This window comes from Taudactylus pleione, unplaced genomic scaffold (genome assembly GCF_031769625.1).
Source record: "Taudactylus pleione unplaced genomic scaffold, aTauple2 ptg000116l, whole genome shotgun sequence".
Taxonomy (NCBI): Eukaryota; Metazoa; Chordata; class Amphibia; order Anura; family Myobatrachidae; genus Taudactylus; species Taudactylus pleione.
The window spans coordinates 7230365-7245000 of NW_028284518.1; the positions used below are offsets into that span (position 1 = coordinate 7230365).

A 14636-nucleotide genomic window follows, 5' to 3' on the forward strand; every position below is an offset into this window, starting at 1 on the left:
TCCATAAAGGGCAAAACTGCAAGGCCCAAAGCATAAAGGGGAAAAGTACAGGGGCCACTACATAATGTGCACTTTTGCAAGAGAGCCAGTGGGGGAGCAGCGTATGACCTGTTGGGATGGAATGGTAAGGGAGATAGGGCTTTGTCCTGTTTACTAAATAATTTTAAAATTGACACTTCTGGCTAGTTTTTCTTTACAGGCATTTGTGTCTAAAATGACAAAAACTCAATTGTAAAATGTGTGTTCCTGAAGAAGGTGAAAAGCACATCATTGAAAATAAATTAAACACATTACTCCAAACAATACACAAACTAAATCAATTTAATAATGTTTTTTCTACAAAAGCCAAAAAAAAAAAACATGCCTCTTCTATGTTTGGCCCTCAAGGTGTTGTGGAACTACATATACAAGGATGCCCTGCCATTTAGCATGTTGTAACTTTAAAATGATGTAAGGTCATGCTGGGTTGCTTAGTTCCACAGCACCAGGAGGCACAAAAGTTTGGAGACCCCTGAATTATAACGTAATAATCAAGCTTTACACATTTAAAATTGTTACTCTAAATATACAAGTACTTTGCAAATCCAAAAATAACTCAATTACCTTAAAATAATCAGGCTTTAAGGCCCTGTATATAGCCATACAGGTCTCCGGAATAATCAGTCCTAAAGCCTGGGGCGAAATGAGCGTACCAAACTTCAGATCGGCAAAGGATCTTCCAGTCGCTAGGTAGCGTAGGGTAGCGACAAGCCTCTCCTCAGCAGATATAGACTGCCGCATGGCTGTATCCTACCTGTGGATGACAGGGGTAACAAGCCGCAGCAAGTCCTGGAAAGTCTGGTCGTCCATACGCAAGAAATTCCTGAAGTCATCAGGGTTATTCTCACGTATCTCCATCAAGAGGGGCATATGCGACATGGTCTCCCGGCGTAACAGCCACTCCTTGGTCCAACAGGAACGAGGCCTTCTCCTCCTCTCAGACCTCCTCCTGCCAGACAACATGACAACTCCAGCATAAGCCACCAGAACACTGTGACTTATGGGATCCATCACAGAAGCACAAAGAAAGCACTTTGTTAACAGGCAAGCCAGAAACAAAGCCAAACACAATAGCTATGCAACAACGTTTAGGAGGTATAAACCACACCAAACTAGCCACAGAGCATAAATGCAGACTTTGGAAATGGCCGACAGCCTTTTTAATCTGTGTGGAAATGCCCTCCCACAAAACAACATCCACTTAAAAAATTGCCAATCCTTTTTAACAAAATGGACCAATAAAATGAGTTTGGAGGCATGCCTCATTTACATACAAACAATTTCGTTCTTCGTTCATCGTTTGCTAAATCGTTTATGGAAATCGTTCATTCTTTCCTTCAAAAATGATTTCCAATAACGATTTTCGTTCAACTTTCCTAAACGAAAATCGTTTACGAAAATCGTTCAGACTGAAAATCGTTCAGACTGAAAATCGTTGTGTGTGTATGCACCTTTTGTGTTAATTAAACAAAATCAGAATATAAGTAATAAAAAAAAAAAGAGGGTAATACTTATATGAACAGAGTGAAAAGTTGGATAATTGGGACATATGCCTAACCACTTGCTTTTCAATGTATATGCATACAAATTATTAAAAGTGGCCATAGGGTTAATAGATGGTATTAACTACTAATGATTTCACATATACTGATTTTCTAGGTAAAAAATCTATTGGCACCAGTCATCTGATATAGAAATACCAGTGCTGTTTGAATATACTGATTTTCTAGAAACAATTGAAAAGGATCTTCTGAGCTTCTGGATACCCTGCAACTCAGCCACCAGCTTTCATTATAACCTGGACACACCTTTTGCCAACACCCTGCTTCAGCATTGCAAGCAACTACCACTTAGTTTGCTGCACATTCCTGTACCACTGTCAATTTATCTCTATACCACTGTAGTATCTGCCATTGTTTAACACCTATACATCTTTAAGAATACTTTATCCTAAATTTAAAGTCCTGCAACTTTAACAGCTCCAAACTTATTTTGTTTATTAGATACTGCTGTAGTTGTGCCTTTACATCTACCAGCACTGTTCTTCCTTTTATCTGAATTTAGACATTTTAACTGTACTGTTTCTGTATCTCACTCTCATCAATACTACTGCCGTTTCTCTCCCAATTCCCTTATTTACACTGTCTCTCTTTTCTTCTGCTCCCCCCTCACTCAGCAGCTACATAACTCTCTCCTCTACCACCAGTTCCCATCTCTTTCCTCCCTCCATAGTCTTCTCCCCCTCCTTCCTCTCCTCTGTCTCCCTTCATCCCACCTAGTACTCTCCACTGTACCTCCCATAACTCCATTATTATTTACTCATATTCCACCATGGTCCTGCTATACCACCACTAATCCCTGCACCCTCCTTTTTCTCCAAGTTACCTCTCTTCTTCTATACCCATACCACACTAAACCTCCACCTTTTCCACCACCTGCTGTCACCCTTCCTCATTCTGAAGCCCACCACATACCCACACTATCCTTATCCCCCTGCTCTAAATCAATCTCAACCCCACACTACAGCAACCCTAACAATCTCCTTTTGGCTCTCTCCTTCTAACTCTGTCCCTCTCTCCTGTGCCCTCTGGAAAGCCAGTTCTGTCTATAATCAACTGATCCCCATCCATGACAGCTTCATCTCCAACTTCTTGAATCTCCTACCCATCTGACACCACTTCTCCTGCAGGTATCTCGTTTAAAGGGCCTCACATTCTTTCATACTCCCAGGCCTGGAGGTTGCCACAGTGTTGGTACTATCAGTACAGTGTTGGGGTACTTTTATCGTCTGGTCACTCCCACCAACTCTTACCTTCTAAACTCTACATTTCATTCAATGCTAATGATATTTGCCTCTTCCAACCTCTTTGAGTAGCTAAACAGAAAAACTTTTTCTATCGGCGATAACAATAATATACTGCAAAGCTATGTGTGTGCAGCAAATAAAACCAAGGGGATTTTGTCATGATTTAATCAAAGCATATAAGCCTGCAGCCCAGCCCAGCCCAGCGATTGCCACGCTGTTGGTACCATGTATGATATGGGTAAAACCGAGCGCAAGCTTATTTCTTTTCGGTTTTGTTTCAGATGTGCAGCCCATATTATCTATCGTAATCATATGCCGATAGTGCCGTGTATTTGCGCATGCGATGCATCGTGCGTCCGAGCAGCGTCTTTTGTGAAAAAAAAAAAAAAGACTGATGCATGCACTGGGGAGAGAGATCCGTGAAGCATGCATGTGTCTTTAATAAAATAAACACAGATGCAGGGATGGTTCAGTGAGAACCATCCATGCACCTGTGCAAAAAAAATAAATAAAAGCAAAGTGTTTTTTTTTTAAAAAGGTATGCTGCTGCCCCCCCCCCCCAAACGACATAGGGGTCTCCCGTGTGTAAGCACAACCAGCACCGGGCTAGTCAGAACCAGCTCTAGTTGCTAAAATATGGGGGACAAATTACATATTTTCCAGAACCAGCCCGGACTTTTTCTAGCTGGGGGCTGTCACTGGGCCCCCCAGCCGAAGCATCAACCCTGACTGCTAGTCAGTCCAGGCCGGGGATCACAGGGGAGCTGGGGACCCCCCCAATAAAGGGGTCCCCCATCCAGGGCACCCCAAGCCTAGGCTGATAGCCCGGGGCTATCCCCGGCACCCCTGGGGCGGTGGGTGCCGGGTTGATAATGTATAAGTGTAGTGTAAAAAAAGAAGTGAAAACATTGTCTTTACGAGTAGAATGCAGGTCCCAGCAAGCCTCCCCTGCATGCTGGTACTTGGAGAACCACAAGTACCAGCATGCTGTAGTTCACCTGTAAAGGTCCTCTTCTCCCTGTAGGCATCCTTGGTCTTGGTAAAATAAAAAAATGGAAAAAAACGACTCGCGACCTAGGTACCAACCACGATGGTTGATACGTCCCGATTGAAGAGCTCAGATGCGGCTTTTCCATTTGTAGTGCAGTGTCTGAGCATTCATTGGCTGAGAGAGGCCAGCCCCTGCCTCTCTCAGCCAATGTATGGCTCCCACCATTGACTACATTTTTCAATTTGCCCTGGGCTCCATAAACCCTAGTTACGCCTCTGCCAGCGAGCACATTGAAACCATATGACTGGAGTTTTAGTGCTAGTCATATTACATTGGCATTTAGGGTATTTGGATTACATAAAAAATAAAAAAGGAGATTTCGTCTACACACCCATATTTCTAAAAAGTATGAAATATTGCATCACCACTGTGACTAACTTAACATAATACAGGAGAGGAAAGCAGGAGAACATATTAGATATGCTAGCTAGTTCACATACTAGTTCAAAAAAAAGAAACATTTGTGTCTCATTTATTATACTAGAGCACAGGTTCTCAAACTCGGACCTCAGAACCCCTAACAGTGCTTGTTTTCCAGGTCTCCTCACAGAATCACTAGTGAAATAATTAGCTCCATCTGTGGATATTTTAAAATGTGTCAGTGAGTAATGAATACACCTGTGCACCTGCTGGGAGACCTGCAAAACGTGACCTCTGTGGGGTCCTGAGGATAGAGTTTGAGAACCACTGTAATAGAGAGACAAATACACAAATTATGTGATTCACTCTTTTACTGCTTGAGGAAGAGGCCAGGAGCCGTGAAACATGTCCAGTTTTACCTATCAGTGAGAATTTTTTTTTTTCCTTCTTTTATGTTTTTATAAATTTTTTTTTGGTCTATATGATTTTATCACAAACTAAATATGGGACTGCGCTTATTTAAAGAACCCAGTTGTGAGATGGCAGAAAAATTAAGATAGCAGTCGGGTTTCCCAATAATATTAATTTAATCACAAATTTCAAATTAAAATATACATATATCACAATATACTTCAATAAATATTATTTAGAGTATTTATATTACTAAAATTACAATATGGATAAATCGATCTATGTACTTGCATTCAATATATTGAATAAACACAGTCCCAAAAAAAGCACCAGCTGATGGAACAATTAGATATTGCTGATAATTAAGTGGTGCTCCACTTGCTTATTTATATGTGAAAAGTATCCCGTGGATACTGTGGAATCACACATGCATAAACAGTTCCGAATAGGCAAAAGACGTAGGTATTGTTTTGTAAAGCTCTTGATGTCACAAGCTGTAGCTGCACTTGGTGTACCTGAACCACGGGATTGCTCTGGGAGATAGCCTGACTCAGGCAGCCCTGCTCCAGCAATATCGTCGGGCTCCCGTGTAATCCAGCTCTGATCAGCCACTTAGCATCCACCGGGGTCTTTTGTAAACACCTTGTGTTATCCTGAGCGCTCGCTGCGCTTTCTTAATGAAGTCCGTATTCGGCACGACACTCCAGTGTCTTTAGCTCAGGTCAAGAAGTGCTGTAAACAGGGGGTCCTTTGACGCATTTCGCCCCAACATATAAGGGCTTTGATAAGTCCTTTCCATTCCATATGCACCTTAATGCAGTCCCCCTTATACAGTACCCCAGTATGCAATGCCCCCAGTAGTGGTCCCAGTAGTGGTCCCTCTTATGCAGGCCCCAAGTAGTGCCCCTTATACATTGCCCCCAGTAGTGATCTCCCATATGCAGTTCCCCTGTGTGCAGTTATAAAGGTCACTTTATAACATAACCTTGTAGTTATAAGAGAAGTCTGTCTCGTTCCTTCAAATTCTCAATTCCCTTAAAGCACAATGTGTGGCTCCTCAGTGTAAAACCATATAATAAAATTAATCCACATTACATAAATAAGAAAAGCATGTATAACAAAATAAGTGGCATACAGATCCATCAATGACAAGTGGGAATGTGTACCGGACAGTTGAGATAATAGAGCCTGTAAATGGAATTGGAAACCCCATTTTTCAATAATCAGAATTTCCTCTGAAGTAAGGACATCCCTCATGTCCCCAGTTTTACACCTCCATAGCCACCCACCAACGCATTTCAACCACCAGAGTCTTTTTTGCAATGTTTATTTAAGCAGTAGGCAGCAGGGGTCCCACAGCACAAAGTAAAGGGATTGCTTCAGTGATCACCTTACGCATCAAAGGGATGAACTCCTATCATAGCCCCTGTCCCTGCATGTGATTCATAATACAACTGGGCAGTACAGATTTTCTTATTGCTGCGAATAGCGGCTATGTATTCTTATTATCGGGTCTAAAACCTGATAATAAATGGGCCCCTTTGTATCTAAAGTGTATGCCTGCACTCTTGAACTGTGTTTGGAATATATATATATATATATATATATGAAAGCTCTTTATATAGCAGCAGCATTTAAGTAAAGCAGGGTAAAGTAAAGTTTACAGTCATGGGGGCAATATCATTTTTACACATACTGCTTCTCCAGCATCTACTGGCCACCAGAATTGCCGATTTTCATCTGCACCTCAAAGAGGCGTGCAGGAAAATCTGTGAGACAGAGGTGTATCAGCCATGGTGCCTAGAGCAAGTGTATGCTACGGTGTACCCACCTTTCATTTTGGAGTGGGTGATAGTAGTGACAGCTTTTCTCAAACATGTTTCAGCATGTCCCATTGCACGAATTATCCTCTGCATACCAACGTGTCCCTTGAAACATTCTTCTCTGCAAAATGAATCTGACCGCCACAAGACACGCCCCCACTCCTGCACAAGATACATGCCCCCCTCCTACACACCACGCATGCCCTCCTCCTACATACTATAATACGGCGATGGCTATCACTAGATGGCTGCAGCTTTGTTGCAGGCTAGTGTCAGTCTCCTGCTGTCTAGCACCCACCCCTGTGATCTGTCCCCTCGTTGCCACTGCGAAGGTGACTAAAGGTTCATACACACGTAAAGATTTTCTGTCCAACCATCCAACTAGTTGATTGGTTGGAATGAAAATCTGGTAACGTATGGGAGTAACTGATGATCAATTTGCTCCTACATGCCAGAAAACAGATGAAAATGGTCGTCAGACAAGTTTGTTAAATGTTTGATCTAAACAATTTGTTCAAACAATAGTTTTTGTCCATTTTCCGGCATTTGGGAGCAAATTGCTGATTGTCATTTGTTTTCATACCTTACCAGATTTTCATTCCAACCAATCAGCTAGTTGGACAGAAAATCTTTACGTGTGTATGCACCTTATGTCTTCCCCGGTAGCTGCTGTGGGCAATCCCATGGGGATACACTCAATTCTCTGTTTAAAATGTAAAGGTACAGGCACTCCAAATGTGATATCAATTTTGGCACCAAATTCAAATGCACTGCCTAAGGAGATCTCTGGGCACTGCACAATGTCAGAATATTAGGCTCTGAACCTGAACTCCAGCATCTGTTTTGCTAGAACTTCCTAGTGTACTTGCCTGCATTCTGATCTGGTCCATCTGTCAATTCTCCTCGCTTGATCTGGTCCATCTGTCAATTCTCCCTTGATACTGCTTCTTGTGACTTCCTGGTTCGGACTTTGGCTTTCTCCTGACCTGATTCTGCCTGTCCCATTACCGCTTTGCCCACCTGGGTCGGACCAGTTTCTGACGAATTTGCTACAGTATGCCTCACTGCGACCAGTATTACGGTCTGCCTTCGAACTCTCCAGTGTTCACTAACACTACATAGGAACCCAGTCAGTGGGCTGCGACCTGAGTATCATGCGCAGCGAAGTCCAAAACCTCTTGCAGGGTTCTTTGTTGAAGGACACCAATATGTTAGACTCTGCGTCTCTGTTCTGGGTCTAAGCCATTTCTTTTAGTATAGCTAGCATCCACAGTCAGAATTGGATCTGGCTGGACCACCAGCAGCCAGATCCCCTCCGTGAATTCTGACTGCTGCAGTCATGTAACCATATCAGCAGGAAGTCGTCTTCTACTTCGCCATATCCAATCACTGGCGGTCTATTAACAACTAGGGAAGACCAAATATGCACCCCAGGTGGCGCCTCCAGCTGGAACTGGTGCCCAGGGCACAAGCTCCACCCATACTACACCCCTGCTACAAGGCTGCTGTACTGTAAGTCTTGGCAATTTGCACACATCATTGAGAAATTAATCACCGTATAGAACCTAATAAATTGAGCTGACAACTTAAGTGGAATAGACATTTTGACAAAAGTATGGAATATGTCGACAACTGCAAGAACAAATAATGCAAAAGGCTTGTTCTCAGCATAAGTTAGACCATTAACTGATGCTACAACCAGGAAGAAAAGAAAGAGCCTTTAGCCCCAATTCTAGGAAAAATGTTTATATTTTGTGCTGCATTAATATTATCAAAGCTATTATCTTTCTAGTCCAACTAGGTGACATTTATGTTTTTGTAAAGTATAAACTAAGGCTATAAACTTTTTATTGGTAGAATTTTGGATTTAATAAAAGGTTTGTTTTAAGGGTATTTGATAGGGAAAATTAGCAAAATTACTTGCACAATTCTTTCAATTAATTAGGGTGATTTATGCAACCCCAGAAAATTGCCCCAATGTTCTTCAGAGCTTTTATTCAAAAGATTTGGTGGGGAATTCAATTAGATGCAAGGGTCTACATATGCTGTAATGTAGAATAATCAATAATACAAAGCTTCAACTAAATACTTGCATTCAAATATGAAAAAGGTGTAATCTACATACCTGCTATTCTGTTCAGTGTCACCCAGTAATGTTCATCTGGACTATAAGTATCCTTAGACCATTTCAGTAGATCCACAGCTCTCTGGTCTTTCAGAACAAATGCAGTAAAATCCCTTGTGAGTGCAACGTATGCTGACCCAAAGTAGATGGTGATATTATGCGGAGGGGGAGGCTTTAATACATTGGTCCTTAGCACATTGGAATTGACTATATCCTCACGATGAACATATTTGGTCCGGGGAATGGCATGGTCTGGAGGTAGCACTCCAGGGGTGATGTTTTTCCCTTTAAAGTTTTTCAAATGCTGTATAATCTCCTTGTTTGTCTTTAAAGGAAAATCCTGCCCACAAGTATTGATCACATATTTCCACTGTACCTTTGATTCCAGCAGATCTCTCATGCAGTTCAGATCAGCCAGGAGTCTGGATATTCCAGCATACACCACAGGCTCCATTTTTGAGGCGAGAAAAGCATTAGGGGAACAGCTTATTAAATCATCTACTGCCTGCAAGTAACCAGCACTCGCCTTCTCATCCACATGGATACAGTATATATTCTGAGGCATGTAGATCGCTCTAAACAACCTCTCAAATGTGTCAAATTCTTTATGCACAACAATTATGTAAGCTATAGGAAAACCAGCTTCTTCCGCTGAGAGGGGAGCGGTGATGTAATGGTTTTGGATTAGGTATCCGTCCTCACATTTCAATGTCTTAAAAGGTATTAAGGAGTGTACCCAAATAAAAGATTTTTTCTTTCTGGTCAGTGCGTCACATTCAGCGTCTAGCAGAGATGTATCATGGGAAAACTGGTATCTGTGTAAGTTATGTTGTCTATTCAATTGACCGAAATTACAGAAGAAGAAAAACACAACTCCAAGTGCTGTCACAAAGATGAAAAAAAGTATATAAAGAGTCATTTTCCCCAAAGTTCCATATATAAAGAGCTTATTGTATTTGTTCATCATTTTAGCTGAGTGTTCCAGGTGTCCTCATTTTCTTTCTCGCAGCAGAGGAAGGATGTTTATCATTCAGTTTTATTGAGTCTGTTTCCTCTGAAAGCACTGCTTTAACATTGTTCTGTCGTCTGGGATAGGTCACTTACATATCAATGCAGCACTTCTGTGATTGGTGTACAAAATAGTAATGACTGATAGACCCAACCTTATGTCATTTTGCAATAAAATATAATTGTTTACTGTGCCCTCAGAGATTAGCAAATATTTGTTATATAATTGCTACTGAATCCAAATATTGATATTCTAGTTACAGATGTGTCATCACTAGTCTTTGCTGCAATCACGCCAAACAGCCCCTCTCAGCGTGTCTGGTTCTATGAGACTCTGCTAGCGCCCAGCATCTTTTTTGCATCTTTTGTTGCTGAAAATGTGTCTAAGTGGCAATGTGATGTGAGTAGGATGCACCAGAAAACTGTGCTGATAGATTTGTTATGTGACACTTGTATATCTGTGTGTGACTAAGTCTCTCAATCAACATTTGAAGTGCTACGATGCAGCGGTCAGAGCTTTTTTCTATGCCAAGTTCCGTTTACAGTCTCACAGATATACATGTGTCACATACCAAATTAACCAGATGCTAGCACAGTTGCGCGGGATCTGACGGCTCACTCACGCAAGGCATATCACGTTGCATGGCGTATTGACGGTAGATTAGCAAGGGCACATCTGTATGCAATTAAATGATTTGTTACATATTGAAACAAGTTATAAATTTAAGGCATTTTCATGAGGTTATCGTCTGCAGACAACAGTAATCAAGTCAATGGTTAACTGGGCATAGTTTCTCTTAACATGCAGTAAAGAATGACAGTGACTATTTATCAAACAGTTTATCAAAAAATTATGTTGAAATAGCAGTTTCTGCATAATGTTATGAATTGTTACTATGGGGCCTATGTATCAAAGCTTGATGAGAGATAAAATTGTGAGAGTAAAAGTATTAACAAATCAGCTCCTAACTGTCATTTTTCAAACACAGCCTCTAAAATGTAAGTTAGAAGCTGATTGGTTGGTGATTTATATCTCACAATTTTATCTCTCATCAAGCTTTGATACATAGGGGCATATGTGTGAACAGTCTAATGAGGGATATTTAACAGAAATCTGCTGCGGAAGGTTAAATTAGTGCCACAGACTGCAGTCCCCATTTTTATCAGTGGGGACTACGGTCTGACCTCTATGTACCAAACTCAAAAAGCTTAGCTATTTAGAGTTTCGCCACTTTGGTTTATACCATCCTCAGATGGCGTAAACCACTTTATGCCTACAAAAGGTATATTCAATGGAGAGGGATCTTACAGTTCCTCTCCCGTAACCTCCATAAACTGACAATGTGTGCATGCGAAGCATCAGATTCACAAGAAGAGTCTTTCACAAATGTGAAAGACTCCTCAGGGTGTGGCCAGGATCTTAAGCTGGGCACACCAGGGCTGGCGCTTCCACTAGGCAACCTTAGGCAGCGTCCTAGGGGCGTCGGCCCTCCGATCACCCCCCCCTTCAGTTGCTGAGTGCCCGCTGAGATTGTGTTACCAGCGGGCACCCGGCTCCTTCTCTACCTCTCCCCCGGTGCCGGAGGATGGAGCTCACTCCTGAGCTCCGTCTTCTGGAGTGCACTATGGGAGTGATGTCATGACATCACTCCCATAGTGCCGAGGAGCGGGCGCCGAGGATGGAGCTCACTCCTGAGCTCTGTCTTCCGGGTCCCACAGTGCACTATGGGAGTAACGTGATGACGTCACTCCCATAGTTCCGAGGAGCGGGCGCCAGGGACGGATGGCAGCAGGCACTGAAGCGGGGTTTAAGGTAATTTTTTTTTGTTTATGTGTGTGTATGTATGTATGCGCGCTTATTACAGGGGCCGCATTACAGGGGCTGCACTAATGGGGGCACAACAGGGGCCTTACTATTGGTGGGCACCACAGCGACCGCACTATTGGGGGCACTACTGGGGCCACACCACTGGGGGCATAACATGGGCCACACTACTGGGGGCACTACAAGGGCCTTACTATTGGGGGCATTACAGGGGCCACATTACTGGGGGCATTAGGGGCCGCACTACTGGGGGCACTGCAGGGGCCGGATTACTGGGGGCACTACAGGGGGTATAACAGGGGCCACACTACTGGGGGCACTACAGGGGCCGCACTACTGGGGGCACTACAGGGGTCTTACTATTGGGGGCACTACTGTGGCCATTACAGGGGCCTTACTATTGGGGCACTACAGGGCCTTTCTACTGGGGGAACTACATGGGCCTTACTACTGGGGGCACTACAGGGGAATTACTATTGGGGGCACTACAGGGGAATTACTACTGGGGGCACTATAGGGGCCTTACTACTGGGGGCACTACAGGGGGCATTAATACTGGGGGCACTACTATAGGGGGCATTATTACTGCTGGGGGCACTGTGTAAGGGGCACCATTACAGTGGGCATTGCATAAGGGGCACCATTACAAGTGGGCATTTAGTGTTTATGGGGAACTACTACTGTGGGCATTGTGTAAGACCTAAGTTAGGGGGGGACCCTTAAAAATGTTGCTATGGGGCCCAAAAAGTTCTAGTTACACCCCTGATACTGTGTGTGTGTGTAATATATATATTACACACAACAGCCCGATCTGTCTGTAGCAGAAATCATTAAAAATTATGTCACCAGTGAGCAGTCCTATTCAAATGACTCTGCTGGTCACGCACTTTGGCCGAACGATTGGTAAGTGCACTTACGAATCGTTAGATAGGTTGGCGGGTCGGCCAGGTGTGTACCCAGCTTGACGCGCAGTGATAGCGGTTATCGCTACTGATATGCCTGTAAGGTATCTTTAGTATGACGGGAAATTTTGTTTAAATTGAAAAAGGTCTGTCGTGATAAGGACTGTTAATCATTGCATTACTATGGTTATTAATAAACAGGCCCCAAAGTAATTGCGCACAAACACAAAGTTACATTTAACTTGAATAGGTATTACTAAAAACACATTTGTACAGTGATACATACAGAAACAAAGGGCTGTGGTGAAGTGAAATAATATTTACTGATGGTGGTGGTTGGGTTCCAATCATTAGTAAGCAAAACATATTTGCCAGCCAAAGTCATTTCACTATAATATTCAGTTCCTGTTTTTTCCCACTTTATTACTGGGTTGGGATAGATAGATAGATAGATAGATAGATAAGACAAGGCAGGAACAGAACATTATTGGCAGAACTAGAGATTGGGAGGACCCCCCTCCCTAACATGCCAAGCAATACATATAGAAGATAATAGTAAGAGTATTCCAGTTTAATTTCAAGCCTGAAAATCCTCACCCATCTCAGCCTTACACATACAACACAACAGCAAGTGTAACCTACTCCACTTCAGCTCTGTGTTTTTTAGCATCCATCAATACACACACACCTACATATACTGTACATACCTCAAGGCTGTCACCAGCTCGATCTCCTTCTTCTGTTCTGTGATTATCCTATAGGTTTGCTCTTTCCCTAGAACACTGCAGGCTCCCATGGAGTCAGACCAAACCATCTGGAAGGGGGAGGAAGGATAAATAGTTCATTCACTGCAGGTTTGGATCTCCTATATGTCTGGCACTGATAACTTAGTAAAGAGAAAAAGTGTACCCTGATCTTACTTTTGTACTGTTGACCATATGACGCATAAAAATAAACAGTGGTCTGATTGCTTTATATTGGCAGTAGCTCCAATCCTAATCATACTGTGAAACAACTGAGGGTTTCAGGTGTGCGTACAGTTAATGTAACCAGGCCAGGTAAATGAAGATATATTTGCAGTACACCTGCTGTATTGTTTCATTGCAGTTAGTTCACCTGAATGATTCATAGTAAAAACCACAGGCATGCAGTACGTGAAGGGTTGCCATCTCATTCTTTAATGCTAATAAATGTAAACTCCAATACTTAAGCTCTCCCAAATGCTCAGGTATTAAATATCTTTGTGCGTGGAAATATTACATTCCTTTAACTGCAAATGCTTGCGAAAATCCTGTAAAGGAACACATCGACTAGCTTTGGGGCTGACTGACAGGGAATATGTGAGGTGATTTAAATTCTCACTGTCTCACCTGCCCCTAATTATCCAGCAACTGAACCACTGTACAGGCCCCCATACTTCAGCAATTGAGTGCAGCAATCGTGCAATTTGCAATCGATTGTGTATAAAAATCTTTCCCTTTTTCAATCGATTGCAGATTGCAGAGATGCCACAATCGATTGAAAAAGGGAAAGATTTTTATACACAATCGATTGCAAATTACTCGATTGCTGCAATCAATTGCTGATGAATGGGAGCCTTAAGTATAAAAAAACGACTGGTGACTGCATTTGTGATATGCATATAAATGTATCTTACACGAAAATAAATAAAATATTCGTAGTGTTGAAATGCCTCTTTGTGTATATGCTTCAGCTGCATTGAAGTTGTACTTTAAAGAAAGCTACTTCTTCCATTCATATGCATTGCAAAGCATTAATTTCAAGCAAAAAATATGTGACTAGCAGCAGCATAGAATGGACGGAGTATGTGCTTTGACTGCTAGATGAACTGTGGGATACCCGAGATATCAGTCTCATACGCTATGATTGATTCCTATTATTCTTGTTTCTTTGTTTACATTTTTTTTCTTAACTTTCTCTTTTTTTTTTTGGTCCATTATTTTATGTCTTGGGGGAGTGGCGACAAGGGTCCAGGACCGGAGTATCTACAACATGGAACAGGCACCTGCTTAGGTCCCAAGGGAACCAGGGGGCCTGCCTGCCGCCTTTATGTTAATGTTTCCAGTTTTTTTTTGTAAGGCCAAGTTGTTCAATGCATCATTGTAATGTTTCACAGTGTCAGCACCCAATCTCCATGCTGCTGTCTGCTGTCACTGTGATGCATTGCTGTGCTGCAACGGTTAATGAAGGCTCTGATGTGCTGCTTCACAGTTCATATGCAGAGACAGCAGCCACAGGGCTGGTGCTACCCTTAGGCAGCTGCCT

At 42.5% G+C, this 14636-nt stretch overlaps 1 protein-coding gene across 3 annotated transcripts in view; it reads right to left on the reverse strand.

The window, feature by feature from the left end:
- Positions 1-14075, reverse strand: part of LOC148524746 (N-acetyllactosaminide beta-1,6-N-acetylglucosaminyl-transferase-like) — a 98982-nt gene extending 84907 nt beyond the window's left edge. For 2 of the 3 annotated variants that reach the window (XR_015878346.1, XM_088471770.1), the window contains exons 1-3: positions 13721-13780; positions 13058-13164; positions 8616-9736 (exon numbers count right to left, since the gene is read on the reverse strand). Coding sequence is in view for 2 of the 3 variants with exons in the window: in XM_088471770.1 (XP_088327896.1) it covers positions 8616-9582 (967 nt within the window). In the remaining variant the exon portion in view is untranslated. Of the gene's footprint in view, positions 1-8615; positions 9737-13057; positions 13165-13720; positions 13781-14007 lie in introns of those variants that run through there. The other variant, XM_088471771.1, reaches the window with a different exon arrangement.
- Between the last annotated feature and the right edge of the window lie 561 nt (positions 14076-14636).